The sequence below is a fragment of the Eurytemora carolleeae genome, unplaced genomic scaffold (genome assembly GCF_000591075.1).
Source record: "Eurytemora carolleeae unplaced genomic scaffold, Eaff_2.0 scaffold269, whole genome shotgun sequence".
Classification (NCBI taxonomy): domain Eukaryota; kingdom Metazoa; phylum Arthropoda; class Copepoda; order Calanoida; family Temoridae; genus Eurytemora; species Eurytemora carolleeae.
This window is the reverse complement of record NW_019396245.1, coordinates 211,649-226,479: the sequence shown is the minus strand read 5'-3', so window position 1 is coordinate 226,479 and position 14,831 is coordinate 211,649. Positions and strand designations below refer to the sequence as shown.

General features: G+C 30.8%; 2 protein-coding genes across 2 annotated transcripts in view; one reads left to right on the top strand and one right to left on the bottom strand.

The window, feature by feature from the left end:
* LOC111699263 (uncharacterized) lies at positions 1 to 10,207 on the bottom strand. Its single transcript, XM_023469884.1, has 18 exons — positions 10,054 to 10,207; positions 9,404 to 9,450; positions 8,889 to 8,938; positions 8,549 to 8,615; positions 7,882 to 7,967; positions 7,356 to 7,438; positions 7,034 to 7,091; positions 6,631 to 6,710; positions 6,122 to 6,242; positions 5,526 to 5,582; positions 5,347 to 5,392; positions 5,243 to 5,288; positions 4,208 to 4,311; positions 3,356 to 3,470; positions 2,620 to 2,688; positions 1,227 to 1,277; positions 873 to 935; positions 1 to 548 (listed from the first exon to the last, which is right to left on the bottom strand). Exons 1-18 carry the CDS (start codon positions 10,192 to 10,194, stop codon positions 534 to 536), a joined length of 1,299 nt encoding a protein of 432 aa, XP_023325652.1. The 5' UTR covers positions 10,195 to 10,207; the 3' UTR covers positions 1 to 533.
* A 4,427-nt stretch (positions 10,208 to 14,634) lies between these two features.
* Positions 14,635 to 14,831, top strand: part of LOC111699258 (uncharacterized) — a 9,151-nt gene continuing 8,954 nt past the window's right edge. The window contains exon 1 of the mRNA XM_023469874.1: positions 14,635 to 14,654. The gene's annotated coding sequence lies outside the window, so the exon portion shown is untranslated. The remainder of the gene's footprint in view (positions 14,655 to 14,831) is intronic.

The window sequence follows — 14,831 nt, the reverse complement described above, 5'->3', positions numbered from 1 at the left end:
ATTTCAATTGAAGATGACTGACAAGAATCCGGGTGACGCAGTAGCCGTTTCAATATTCCCTAGATACCAAGGTAACTGTTGCGACCCAGGCATTTTTCAGGGAGGGGGGCTTTAATTTTTCTCAGGGGGGGGGGCTCAGCCCCCCTAGAAAGATGTTATTGATTTACTGATGTGCAGTAACAATTTTGTTCCCCCAAGCTCGAGTTGAAATCGTTGCTTTGCAAAAAGCGACTGTAGTATAAATGCTTTCTTATTCCAGTAGTAGTGATAGTTTCGTTATCCAATATGCTGCAGCTACTTCACAGTCGTTCAACTAATAGTTTTACCATTTTAAGCTACTTCAGTAGCAATTTCTTTATCCAGTAAGCGTTTTAAATACCAAGATACAGCAGTATATTCCTTGTGACTGAAGTAACAGTTTCCCTATCCCATGATACTGCAGTAACCGTTTCTTCAATACCAAAATATTCCAGTTTACTTAATCCAGGATATACTTTACAGAAGTATATACCATCAAGTTTCAGTACACCACGTTATTCCCAAAACACCTAAAGAAAACAACTTTATGAGAAACTTGATTGAGAACCCAGCTTTACCCGGGTACTCATGGTTACACTCAACGTTTAACGACGTATTACGATTTTAGCAATTTTTCCAACTCAACTTAGAATCTCAAAACCAAACTAAAAGCATTCCCGTGGATCTCTCAAGTTCCCAATCAAAATTTGAGGCAAATCGGTTATGATCGGACATACAAACAGACAAACAAAAGTTGTTACTTTATATATAGATGCCTTTTGATAATCTTTATAGCAATCTGGAATCGGTTGGCTACTTCAAAAAATCTTTTTGTGAAATAATCTTTTAATTACCTCAAAGTTAGCATGGAAGAAATGATATGTTTTGTCCCCCTGCAGCCGACTTCCAGGCATATCCTACAAAATTTATTTTGTGCGTTGTGTTTCATCCCATTTTTTGCTTTACAGAGGGTCATGAATGATCGGCAAAAATTCCTTAAATTTTCAAAAATGGTCTCTACAATTTCTATAGATTGATTCAAAATTTCGCCAGAACAAGAAAAAATTTTGAATAGTGAGATAAAACTTGAATGAAAGCTATGTCATGCAATTTTTAAGCATGACACATTTGTCAGATTTCGTGGAGCATAAAATATGAACTGCAAAAATATAAAAATTTCTTTTTCCTTTCCAAATTCTCTGATTTACCTGATGCTTGCAGAGCTCAAGGGTTGGTCCACAACCGTTTATATGATAAACCTAGAATTATATCATCGTCAAACTTTTCCATGTCATTATATTTAAAGGGTCTTTTTTCATGTCACCATATTTAAAGGGTCTTTTTTCATGTCACCATATTTAAAGGAATTTTTTTTCATATCACCAAATTTAAAAGTCTTTTTCATGTCAACATATTTAAAGGGTCTTTTTTCATGTCACCATATTTAAAGGGTCCTTTTTTCATGTCACCATATTTAAAGGGTCTTTTTCATGTCATCATATTTAAAGGATCTTTTTTCTGTCACCATATTTAAAGGGTCTTTTTCATATCATCATATTTAAAGGATCTTTTTCATGTCACCATACTTAAAGGGTCTTTTTCATGTCATCATATTTAAAGGATCTTTTTTCATGTCACCATATTTAAAGGGTCTTTTTCATGTCACCATATTTAAAAAGTCTTTTTTCATGTCACCATATTTAAAGGGTCTTTTTTCATGTCACCATATTTAAAGGGTCTTTTTTCATGTCACCATATTTAAAGGGCTTTTTTTCATGTCACCATATTTAAAGGGTCTTTTCTCATGTCACCATATTTAAAGGATCTTTTTTCATGTCATCATATTTAAAGGGTCTTTTTCATGTCACCATATTTAAAAAGTCTTTTTTCATGTCACCATATTTAAAGGGTCTTTTTTTATGTCACCAAATTGAAAGTTTTTTTTTCATGTCACCATATTTAAAGGGTCTTTTTTCATGTCACCATATTTAAAGCGTCTTTTTTCATGTCACCATATTTAAAGGGTCCTTTTCTTGTCACCATATTTAAAAAGTCTTTTTTCATGTCACCACATTTAAAGGGTCTTTTTTCATGTCACCATATTTAAAGGGTCTTTTTCATGTCACCATATTTAAAGGGTCTTTTTCATGTCACCATATTTAAAGGTACTTTATTTCATCATATTTAAAGGGTCTTTTTCACGTCACCATATTTAAAGGGTCTTTTTCATGTCATCATATTTAAAGGGTCTTTTTTAAGTCACCATATTGAAAGGTTTTTTTTTCATGTCACCATATTTAAAGGGTCTTTTTTATGTCACCATATTTAAAGGGTCTTTTTCATGTCACCATATTTAAAGGGTCTTTTTTCATGTCACCATATTTAAAGCGTCTTTTTTCATGTCACCATATTTAAAGGGTCTTTTTCATGTCACCATATTTAAAGGGTCTTTTTCACGTCACCATATTTAAAGAGTCTTCTTCATGCCATCATTCTTAAATGGTCTTTCTCATACCATGGTGAATTGGGCATGCCGCTGAAATTATATGAAATTACAACGACAGTTCCTCAAAGTCATTATTGTAAGAATTTGTAATTTACCTTAACATCCTTTTTTTCTTTACAATCATGGTAAAGATCAAATATTTCCTCAAAGGGTGGCGCTAGATACTAAAATATAATTGAAGATCAAATATATCCTCAAATAGTGGCGCTAGATACTAAAATATAATTAAAGATCAAATATATCCTCAAATGATTGCCCCAGATACTAAAATATTATTAAAGATCAAATATATCCTCAAATGGTGGCGCTAGATATTAAAATATAGTTAAGCTCAAATATATTCTCAAAGTGTGGCGCTAGATACTAAAATATAATTGAAGATCAAATATATCCTCAAATGGTGGCGCTAGATACTGAAATATAATTAAAGATCAACATATCCTCAAATGGTGGCGCTAGATACTGAAATATGATTAAAGATCAAATATATCCTCAAATGGTGGCGCTAGATACTAAAATATTATTAAAGATCAAATATATCCTCAAATGGTTGCGCTAGATACTATTATTAAAAATTAAGTATATCCTCAAATAGTGGCGCCAGATACTATTAAATATTATTGAAGATCAATTATATATATTTTAATGGAGGAGCTAACAAGATACCGAAAACGTATAAAAGATCAACTATATCATCAAATGGTGAATCTAAAATGCAATTAAAGCTCAAAAATAAATGCAAATGTTAGGGTAGACGATAATTGCTTTGCTATTAATAAAAATAAATATCAATAAAAATCAGTTTCGCCCTCCCCCCCCCCTGCTTCTAACCTGAATAGATTCCTGTTTGTTGAAAGTACAAGGAAGAATATTGAAAAGTTCAGGATGAATAAATCCCAGGTTTGTGAAAAAATCTTGCTCTGCTAAACTTATTTTATACATAAACCTTAAAAAAATATTTCCTTATAAGGGACTGTTGTTGTATTTTCGAGTGACTCGTACCCATTTACAACAATCATGTTTAATTCTGACCATTTATCCCTTGTTTCTAACAAAAGTTACTTTCATAGAGAAACCATTTCCAAGTTAAAAAAAAGAATATATTGTTCCTTTTTGAAGAGTATAGCGTTGTGAATCATACATGTCCCTCCTTAAATGGAGGGTCACTTGAAATAACGTCTAGTTTACTTTATTGTAATTGAAAGGAAACCCTGTCTCATGACAGGAACCCAAATTGTAAAAATTATTTTGTTACATGGTAGGAAACTCTGTCTTATCAAAGAAACTTAATGTTAAATACTTTATTGTAAGAAAGGAAACCCTGTCTGATGAAAGTAAATTATTGTAAAAATTACTTTATTGTAAGAAAGAAGAAAATAGCTTATTGTATTAACTACTTTATTGTAAGAAAGAAGAAAGTAGCTTTTTGTATAAACTACTTTATTGTAAAAAAGGAAACCCTGTCTGATGAAAGTAAATTATTGTAAAAATTACTTTATTGTAAGAAAGAAGAAAGTAGCTTATTGTAAACTACTTTATTGTAAGAAAGAAGAAAGTAGCTTATTGTATAAACTACTTTGTTGTAAGAAAGGAAACCCTGTCTGCAAGGAACTTATTGTATAAATTACTTTGTTGTAAAAAAGGAAACTCTGTCTGATGAAAGGAACTAATTGTAAAAATTACTTTTTGGTAAGAAAGGAAACCCTGTCTGATGAAAGGAACTTATTGTAGATTTCACTTTCTCTCATCCTATCTAGCCTGTAGAGAACTACTCCGGTGTTGAATCCCTGCTCAAATATATTATTGTTATTTAATATATAAAGTAGAAATCTCTACTCTTTTGCTTGTGTGTCCGAAATAGCTCATGCACCCTTTGACCGACTTGGCTCAAATTTTGATTGGGAAACTAGGTAAACCCACGGGAATGAACTAAATTTTGCATATAAATAAGTTAAGTGGGTTCACTTTTATAGAGAAAGTTTAATTTCCTGGGTTTCCAAGTTAGTTGTATTTATTTTTAGACCAATCATCGTTCACTTAAGTAGGAGTCGACTCTCCTACCATATCAAATTCAATTCAATTCATTTCATGAAGAACCAAAATTTTACCATTTAAGAAAACTTCCATTAAATATATCTACCTTATTCATATATAATATTTCTGATTGAGAGAAATCTATCTCTGGCTGGTTTACTCTTTTTTACGGAAATGCCCCCAACATAAGAGTCAGAATCTTTGATATTTACTCTTAAATCTGTCACATCTTGTTTTACTAGAAGCCATGATATTTAGTCTTTGCCACAAACACAAATTTTCTAATCTCTATATCTTTTTAATCTGATGGTGTAAACTTTTGATATTTAAAACTTAGATTATTTGATCTAACAGAATTCATAGTTTCAAAATTATACGAGATCAAGTTACAAAGATATAGGAATTATAAAATCAGGGTTTATATGTCAAAGCCTCAATTCATTTAAAATTTTCAAAATTTCTCCAAAATGTTATCTAAAATTTTTCAAAGTAACTCGAATTGCTTTCTCAATTTTTCAAATACAGATATCTTTGCCACCTGATATTTTAAATTAAGAATTCTGCTAGATTAAAAAGTCAAGGTTTGCTACATCAACTTGCAAAGATAAATTAGAAAATTTAGAATTGATGCAAGTGCTCATTCAAACTGATTTATTTTAAACCTGATTGATAAACCTAAATTACCTGAAACCTTCCTGGTTTTCCGATCTCCGTGTTTGGATGAATGCGTCTAAAATAAAATAAAATGTATTTTCTGATTTTCATATTTATATTATATTTAAATTTACCTATACTTCCCCAACTGGTTATAGTAGTGAGGCGCTAGATCCAAACCTTTTAGCGTAGAAAACAATAAAAGATAATGATAACTAAATGTTAGGTTTACCTAAAGATGTTTTTACAAAGATTAGTCAAAACGGTTCTTCTTAATTGTAATATTGATATATTTTAATTCTAGTTGTCTAGCCTAATGACATGATAGCCTTCTTATCCTTCTCCAGTTCATTAAACTCATCATACAACTCTAAAAAAAAATAACTCTTCTTATCCTTTTACAGTTCATTAAACTCATCATACAACTTTAAACAAAGAAAACCCTTCTTTTAAGAGTCAAATGAACGATTCACAACTGTACCCTCTGAATCTTAAAAAGAGACTAAATCTGTAAGTTCACAAATCACTTATGTTTATAGAGAAACCGCGAAATTGAGAATTGTCAATTTTCCTAAATATCCTTTTTCTGCTTATTTAAAGGTTTGTAGAGTACCGTACGCGTTGTGAACCCGCTAGTCAACTCCTGTAGAGACTCGTAAGTTGATCTAAAGTGTGTTTATTGTATTTTCCAAAGATATATTAGAAACTTTAAATGCAATGTAAAATCATTACATAAATGTAATTTACTATAAATAAAACCAACTTTAAAAGGTAAAAGATATCTATATCTTAATACTTAAGAAAATTTTAGGATAATAAATGGTGGGGTTCAAGGAAAAGAGAGATTAAGTTGTGATTCTAACATTTCGAAATAAAAACTTGTAATTTATATATATTTAATGTCTATACCTGCAATATCTACAAGGAACTCTAGGTCTGATGAATCTATGACGAGCAGTTTTTCTAGAGATTTAAACGCCAGGTGATACAAAGGAGCAACATAGAACAAGGTGGAGGAATACTTGTTCTTCTAAATATTTATTTAGGTTTAAGGAACCTATTGTAACTATGGCGTCATTTGAATCGTATGTTAGGTATCGGAATATTTTCTAAAAATTTGTTGCCCCACTTGGTCAATATTTGTAATGTTTTTTTTTCTAGGTACTTTTAGAAAATATTTTAGATTGATAAAATAGTTCTATTTGAATTATAATTTCAATATGATTTTCATATATAACGATAGCTCCCTAATGATCAGGTTGAAAAGAATGAAATCAAAAATGTTAAAATTGTGGAATAGGCAGTTAGGATTCTAAAAAACTATTAGCTCTATAGCAACAATAACTACGCAAAGTTACTTAAATGATATCTTCATATTCCACCGGTTTCTGGTTTCTAAGTCCCACTGTAGTAAATACCTCAGCTGTTGATGGTTCTCTATTATCAAATAATCCTTGGATAAAATCTGGATTCAGATTTAAAATCTCTTCAGAGTCAACTAAACAATAACAAAACATTTTTATTTATTTCTTTGTTATAGTTTTTTTTAAAGAAGGCATTTCATGTGTTTAAAAGAAGATGGGTAATTGGTAGGGGGTGAGGGAGGGGACTAGGGAGGGTGTGAAGGAGGGGGTGAGGGGGGAGTGAGGGAGGGGGTGAATTTGGAGAACTTTTATACGGAGATGAGTTTATGAAGGAAACCCATTCAAAAACACTTAACCAATCACTCTCCACTAAACAATGCTATATCTTCGGTTCGTGCATTGCAGGTTACTGCAGTACGCAAACAAAGCTTAGTTGAGAGTGCAATGATAAACCTACCTAAACTAAATTTTAAAGGTGGTAATCTATCTTTATTTCTCCATCTGAACCATCTTTCCTGTAAAAATAAATATGAAGTAAGAAAATATTAAATTACATTTCCTATCAATCTTAAAAATGTGATATTGTAAAAAAGATAAATTGATGATTTGAAAAACTTAATCGAGGACCAGGTCTCTTGAATTGCAAGAAGTTGAAGTATTTAAACCACATCTCATCATGTCATGTGCTCCGATTCAAGTTGAAGAAAAGTTCACCAAGTATGCCTGGTTCAACTCAACTACGTTTGACTGTTCATTAAAACTGATCTCCGATGTATTACCTGGATAATGTCCAGGGATAATCTTCTTGTGATACAATAACTTATTATCTGTCCAGCCCAACTTCCACTACTGGGGTTAGTCACTAAATAGGTTTATTTTTATTTCACAAGAATAGGTTTAAAGGGACTGTAAACGTAAATATCCATATTTGAATAAAGGGTCACTTAAAATTACAGAGACAGTCCCTTAAAAAACATTAAACACAGAATTTTTTTCTAACTCTACCATTTCTTCTCAAGCTGTCAATGCTAGGTTAAAAAATTGAGACTTCTTAAAGGGAATATAGGCGTAATTTCAATTTAGCCTAATTTAAATGCGTTACATGCCTAATTCACAACGGTACCCTTTCTTTGCCGATTAACAATGCATTGAGAAAGATAACTTCGTTTTTAAGCTGACAAAATATATTAAGAATGCCAATGCCAAGAATGCAGCCATTTTCTTACAAAAAATAAATATTTTGAATTTTTACATGTTTTTTTTTCATGGCAACATATCTACTTTGCCTAAAAATCTGTACTTTACCTATAATAAAATGAATTGGTCTGTCTCCAGTTAGTGCAAGGATACCTTTCAGATTACGGACTGATTTATAAACAAACTCATCCGACCTAAAATAGAATCTTTTTAATATGACTCTGGTGCGTAAATTGCAAGAAAATTTGCACAATAATCTTTCACATTTTTACCTCTGCATCCTGATGTTGCAGAAGTTCGCAAAGGAATTGAGGTTTTGCCACAAACTCTGATTTTCTAATCCCTATATCTTTGGATTCCAACGTCGTAAACCTTAGAAATTTCAAACTATGGCTTTTGTTAGATCAAATAATATAAGTTTGAAATATCAAAGGTTTAAGACATTGGGTTATAAAGATATTGGGATTAGAAAATCAGAGTTTGTGGCAAAGACTCAATTCCTTTGACTTGAGTTGATTTAGATTATGGCTATATTTATGCATTAATTAATTAACCTGAAATAAACTTAAAAATTCTAATTTTCTAATTCCTATATCTATGTAACCTGATATTGCAGACCTTTGATTATTCAAACTATAAACTCTATTAGATCAATCAGGTTGAAAAAAAAGAAAAAGAGAATGGATGGCGATTAATCAGTTTCCTTGGAATACTCTTGAACCTTATTTATTTAAAGAAGTCCTAAGTACATCTTCCACTAAACTTAAAAACTAACCTGAAATCTGGACTAGTACTCGGAAGTCCTGTATTAATAAGAACAAGTCCTAAGTTTATCGCTTCTCCTTTTTATTTCAAAGTGTTAAAGTTATAAAAAATTAATATCAATATAAAATAATTTTTTTTACTTTTTGTTTAAGATTGATCAAGGTTATCATTTCAAGATCAAACAAATTTTCTAACAATAATAAAAATTTATTGTGATTCCAAACTGTTAGTTAAAGACGACATTTCAAAAAAATTACCAAAGACATATCACGTATACACAATCGGCTTGGAATACTTTTGTAGATTTAAAAAAACCTTTTGTTTTAAGGATTAAATTGTACTTTTATTCCCTTGCGTATGTTGATAGGATTGTACTGAACTGCAAGGAACCAGAAAACCACTGTAAAGTGTACATAAAGTACATTTTAGTTAGGTAAGGCACAGTCATCGTAGTAAATATCAATACAATCATGGTGATTTCTAATTTCAATTTTAATTTATGCCAAGCCCTAGAACAGCGCAGAAACACTTGACCATTTAAACAAAAAAAAGTTGTGAACATCACAGCTTATGTTTGTTTTCTTGTAAACTTACAATTTCAAAAATGCTCCTTAGGGATCAAAGCACCATTAACAGAAAGTCGTCTTCATTGTATTGATAAAATCGCTTCTACTTTATTTAAATATATTACTAGTTAGTGTCTGTCTAACTTCAATATAATTGTGCCACACATGATATACAATGGTTAAGTCAAAAAAAAATTTTTTTTTTACGAATTCAGTCTTTTTCTTACTCGTTTTTAGAAAAATGGAGAACTAAGTTTCCGTGTTCTATTCTACTATTCTAATTCTAAAAAAAATTATACCTGAAAAGTTTTTCTAGTTTGTGTATATAGCCTCTGTCGGGGTAAGCCTTAAATATGAAAACATATATCATTTTAGAGTATTTATTTGGAGTTCAGTCGTTAACTGGTTGTCTTTACTAATATATATGAAACAGAATTGAAATTTTATTGCTTGAATTGATTGTGTAAGGTGCATGTGCCCGACGAAACATGACTGTTGGTAGAATGTCGTCTTTAATACACTGTATTTTATATTAAAGGCGGTTTGCAGTTTATTTCGTTTAAAATATATTTTGCCCAAATATATTTTACTTTGTGAAGTTAATTTTACTATATTATGACTGCATATAATAATTTTTTATTGTCTTTGGTATTAAACAACTTAACGAATAATGGAAGAAGACATTCAAAACTATTTACCATTTAAACTTAGAAAATTCCTTACTACAGGGTATCCAATATTAAATTTGACCGTGCATACTCTAATTTTGGATTTCAAAGATTAATCAGAAAATTTTAAAATATTAGATTATTCAAAATGTTTTGCATGGTTAAAATTAAAATTTGCATGCTGAAAATAGTCGTTTCTCTAAGTATTTTAAACATAATTTGGCGTTCAAGTTTAGAGATCATAAATATGATAAGGGACACTCTGTAAGATTTTTGTGCACCTTGATATTATTGACAAGGTTAATTATGTTGAATGTGTAGTTATGGATCTTGACGGAGTTGCGCTGCAAGTACACCATGAGGCTAATACTTGAGATCAGCGAATAGACCAAAAGATTAAGAGAAAGTCGTCTTCGAACCATCTCAAATTCTAGTTTTTCTGAAAAAAATATTTAAACATAATAATTAGAATTCTTGCACATTAGATTAGTTTATTTATTACAAAGGGTATTTATGTGCAATGTACAATGTACTTACTGCAATTGATTTTTACTATACAGGGAAGCTTTAAAGATTTTAGAATTGAATATTAGCAGCAGTGGCGGATATAAGGGGGGTTATTGGGGTTATTTACCCCCCCCTAGAATCCTGGGGATAAATACCCCCCCCTAGAATCCTGGNTTAAAATAAAAAGTTTAGTTAAAATTAAATAAATTCAGTTTTTTTACAGATCTTTGTAGTTAATGTAAAATGGATGACTATCATGAAGGGTATAAAACAAGGTGAAAGCTGAAAGGTATGTAATGAAGCCTTTATTAGATTGAGTTTGTAAATCCCAGAAATGAGTGGAAATTGCAAATCAAACCCAATTATAACCAATAATTTGATATACATCATGATATTTTTCTAGGGGGGGGTAAAAAAATTTCTAGGGGGGGGTAAAAAAAATTTCGGCGCGCTTCGCGCGCCAAATTTATAATTTTTACCCCCCCCTACAGAATCCTTATATCCGCCCCTGATTAGCAGCATAGACCAAGGAACATTAAATATACACTCTAATATACATCTAGTTGTCTAAGTGTTTCTATTTCATATTTTGCTTTACATTTCTGACGTATGATGCCAAGAAATTTTGTTAATTTTCTTTTTTAGTTTTAATATGACACATAATACACACGTAAACAATCCATACCCCATCCTTAGTTCTATTCCTCCTCCCTTCCCTACCCCATCCTTAGTTCTATTCCTCCTTGCATAAAGAGTCTGTAAACGTAATTTCAAGCAATTCTTTATTTAAAAAGAGTGGAATGTCCGATTTACAACGGTGCCCTAAGTAGCTTTATCTGATCAAAAATTAAAAAGATATTCATGTTTTTTCTTAACTATTATTAAAGTTAAATATGAAGGGTCCGGTGGGTTGGGGGGCCTGGATACCCCTTCTCGGAGAAAAGTATTTATAATTTTACTTATAATTTTACCTATGTATAACACACTTAAAGACCTACTTCAAGTCATTGGAATTTAACATTTTATAGCTCTCTGAATAGCCATATGACTAGGAAGGAATCTTTCATAGCCTTTTGCACGGAAACCAGAAACTTGCATATTTGAATTTGCTGGGACATTTTAGATTTTGCACTTATTTGCTAATTTACTGAATTTCGCAAGAAATATATGGTTATTTGCAAACTTTTTTTTTCTTCAGATTATTAAAGTAAAGTCTTATGACTTTCTGAAACTGCAGTGTGAAATATTATAGATCAGTGTCACAATAAGAAAAAAGGGAGGGGGTCCAGGGTATTTTGGGTAGAGGAGACGTCAGTAGGAATAAGGTTAAAATTACGAAGATTAAAATACTTCTTTTAACAGTGTTTCTAGGAGTATATAACTTTAAAATTATCTTATCTCTCTATCTTCTGAATTATTTTGTTCTGTACTCAAACAACCCCAATTTGAAACTTGTATACATGTAATACAATTATAGTACGATAAAGGAAACACAATTTGCACTGTATAAACTCAGTGTAAAAAGAAAACTAAGATAGTGTACACTAAACATAATTAATGTTTGTACTGTGTGAACTCAGTGTAAAAAGAAAACTAAGATAGTGTACGCTAAACATAATTACTGTTTGTACTGTGTGAACGTTATGCTTGGAAGAACACATCTAACACATATTGAATAGCTGTAACATACAGGGTGTCCCACGAAACATGACAGTATGCAAGACGACTTGAATGTCGTCTTGATTTTTGATATAATTTGCTGCGTTTATTTGTCAACCTAATTTTAGGATATTAATCACAAAATTCTCCTAGTCCTGCCATTTCCAAAATGTGGTCTGTATTTTTTGTGCTTTCAATATTGCCCGAGATATGAACAATTTTGTTCAGATATCGACAATTTTGCTTTTATTTAACAAAATTGAAATCTGAACCAAACTCTTTATATCTCCGGTAATATTGAAAGCACAAAAAACGCAGACCACTTTTTGGAAATGCCAGGGCTAGGAAAATTATGTGATAATTGTTTCAAGAATCATACATGTTAAAGTAGATAGAAGACTAAATGTCACAAATAAATTCAAATATCAAAGACGACTTTCAAGTCGTCTTGCTATTGTCATGTTTCGTGGGACACCCTGTAGATGCAAGGCATATACCATAGTACTTATGTTATGCGCAAGCATAAGAAAAGCAAACTTATTTGGTTTCGTATGAGAAATACAAACATTTTTATGTTTCTTCTTAGACAATATAAGCTCTTTAATAAAAGGAGTTATATATAATTGAGAACGTAACAGATTACGTGAAATTTACTTTAGTTTGAATTGGACAATATAATACATAATTAAAGTAATATATGCACGGCATGTTATTATTTTTCTTTTAGTATTTCAATACCAGTTTCTATTATATATAAATATACAGGGTGTCCATAGAAATAGTAGCAAGACGATTTGAAAGTCGTCTTTGATTTTTGACTTTTTAAGACAATAAGTCATCTTCTTTCAATCTTCCTAGTTTGGGATTTAAGATACAATTGTATCCTTCATGCATATCCTGCAATATCTTGAAACATGCTTGTTAAAGAATTATGTATTATTTATTTATTTACTGAAAAGTGGGTTCCATCTTGTTTATATCCGATCTGGGTTGGTTTAACCTTTGACCAACTATATCGTCAAAAGAAACTTTATTAACGTAATTTAATTTAGTTTTAGGAGTTTTAAGTGACAAATGTTGACCATTTACGATTAATTAACCTACTTTTTTATGAAAAAAAAACCGAGTTAATTTTGATTTTTTTCCTTGGCCTGTTTTAACATTTAAACATAGTTTTAGTGTTAATGAATATTAATCGAATAAATAAATGATAATAAATTCCGTTAAACTTTGAATTACATATGTTTTTTTCTCTTTCTCAAGTACTGAACCTGATTCGGATATTTGTATTGTAGAACATATAATTTCGTGGATTTCACCGGGTTATGCTCACAGGTTGACGGTCCCGTACAGTGTACAATGTACTTAGTACTGGTGGATTTATGCTTGTAATGCTTCTGGTTTTACCTTCCACTAACACCATTCTAAACACACTCCTCTCCTCCCCCCCGCCCCCCCACCCTACACTTAGACTTCCTCATCCTTATTGCCCCCATGCAATCCCCCTTTCCCCTTTCTTCTCATTTACTCTGTCCAACTCCATGCTCCCCCCTGCCCCTTTTTACACTCCTACACTACAATCCTTGATACACCCCCCCCCCTCACCCACATGGTATCTACTCTCCATGATGACCCCCATTCAATGATTTCACTTTAAATACTTATAAACATATCCTTTTATTCCTAACTTTACTTTTTAATCTTCATAATCTAGAACTAATTCTACTACATAGATAATATTTATATTCTAAAGTAAGTATAATCACTATAAATGGTTTGAAATGGAACGAAACTTGTTTGAAACTGAAAACAGTATTTTTTTGTTTTGGGTTCACTCCTATTCCTTATTTTCGACTTCAATTTAAATGTTTTGAAAATTAAATAAAGTTATTTTTTTATGACAATACAATCTTTCATACTTCCTAAATATCATCATGATGTAAGATACAGATTTCTCCTTTTCAACCATCATTTTACGTCAAACAGCATTCAGTTTAAAGTTAGCAGTCAGTGAAAATATTTCTTATATTATAGTTTTCTAAATACTATCATCATGCACCTGCCGCTTTAGTAATTGAAAATTGGCGGTACAGTCCAAACTAGAACCGCAAAGGTCGGCTAAGATCGGAAATTCAAATGTATCACCGGTTGTTAATGTTATTCTTCGATAGTGTCCGGAAGCTTTTTTAACCAAATTGCATATAGTGAGAGAATTATAAACGACTAAGTTGCATATTTTAGTAAATTTAAAATCATATTAAAATATTTCAAGCATTAACTCACGGAATAATGTGATATGATTCAGTTCCTGTTTATACCCTTTACCGAAGACAAAACATTTGATTTCATTATGATTTTTTGCCTGTCCTCTATTTCAGCTTTTTTGATTTCATATTCACTTGATTCGCATTGTTTTCCCTCTTTTATATCTTTTAAATTGGACTTTCCAATTAACTTGTTTTTCTTTCCCTTTATCACGTTGATTTTTTATACACATTTTATTTAATATTGAACTTGATTAGATAACGATGAATTGTGGACACATTTCTTTTCTTATTTTCAGGAAGAATTCAATTTATTTATAGGACTATAACTACATTGAATTTAAAAATTTTAAAAAGTTATATAAAATTCCAAAATAACTTATAATTAGACTTGACAGATTTGAGTAAACTTTTATTGAATTTTACATATTCAGCTTATTGAAAACAGCAGGGTGAGTAAAAGTATTTTTTGTATCAAAAAGTAAAAAAAGGTATTTTTATTAAGGGAATCTTATATGTATTTTATTTTCAACATTTATATTTAAATTGATATAATTACTATTATTATTATTATTATTATTATTATTATTATTATTATTATAGCTTGTTTACTACCTACTGTTTATTTA

What these genes read in the sequence shown, in the direction of transcription:
- LOC111699263 (XM_023469884.1), bottom strand. Translation starts at nt 10,194, where the DNA reads ATGGTTCGAAGACGACTTTCTCTTAATCTTTTGGTCTATTCGCTGATC. An exon ending in AAACTAGAAAAACTTTTCAG is followed by an intron (nt 8,939 to 9,403) that starts GTATAATTTTTT and finishes TACACTTTACAG; the next exon opens with TGGTTTTCTGGTTCCTTGCA. An exon ending in GAGAACCATCAACAGCTGAG is followed by an intron (nt 6,243 to 6,630) that starts GTATTTACTACA and finishes ATAAATATTTAG; the next exon opens with AAGAACAAGTATTCCTCCAC.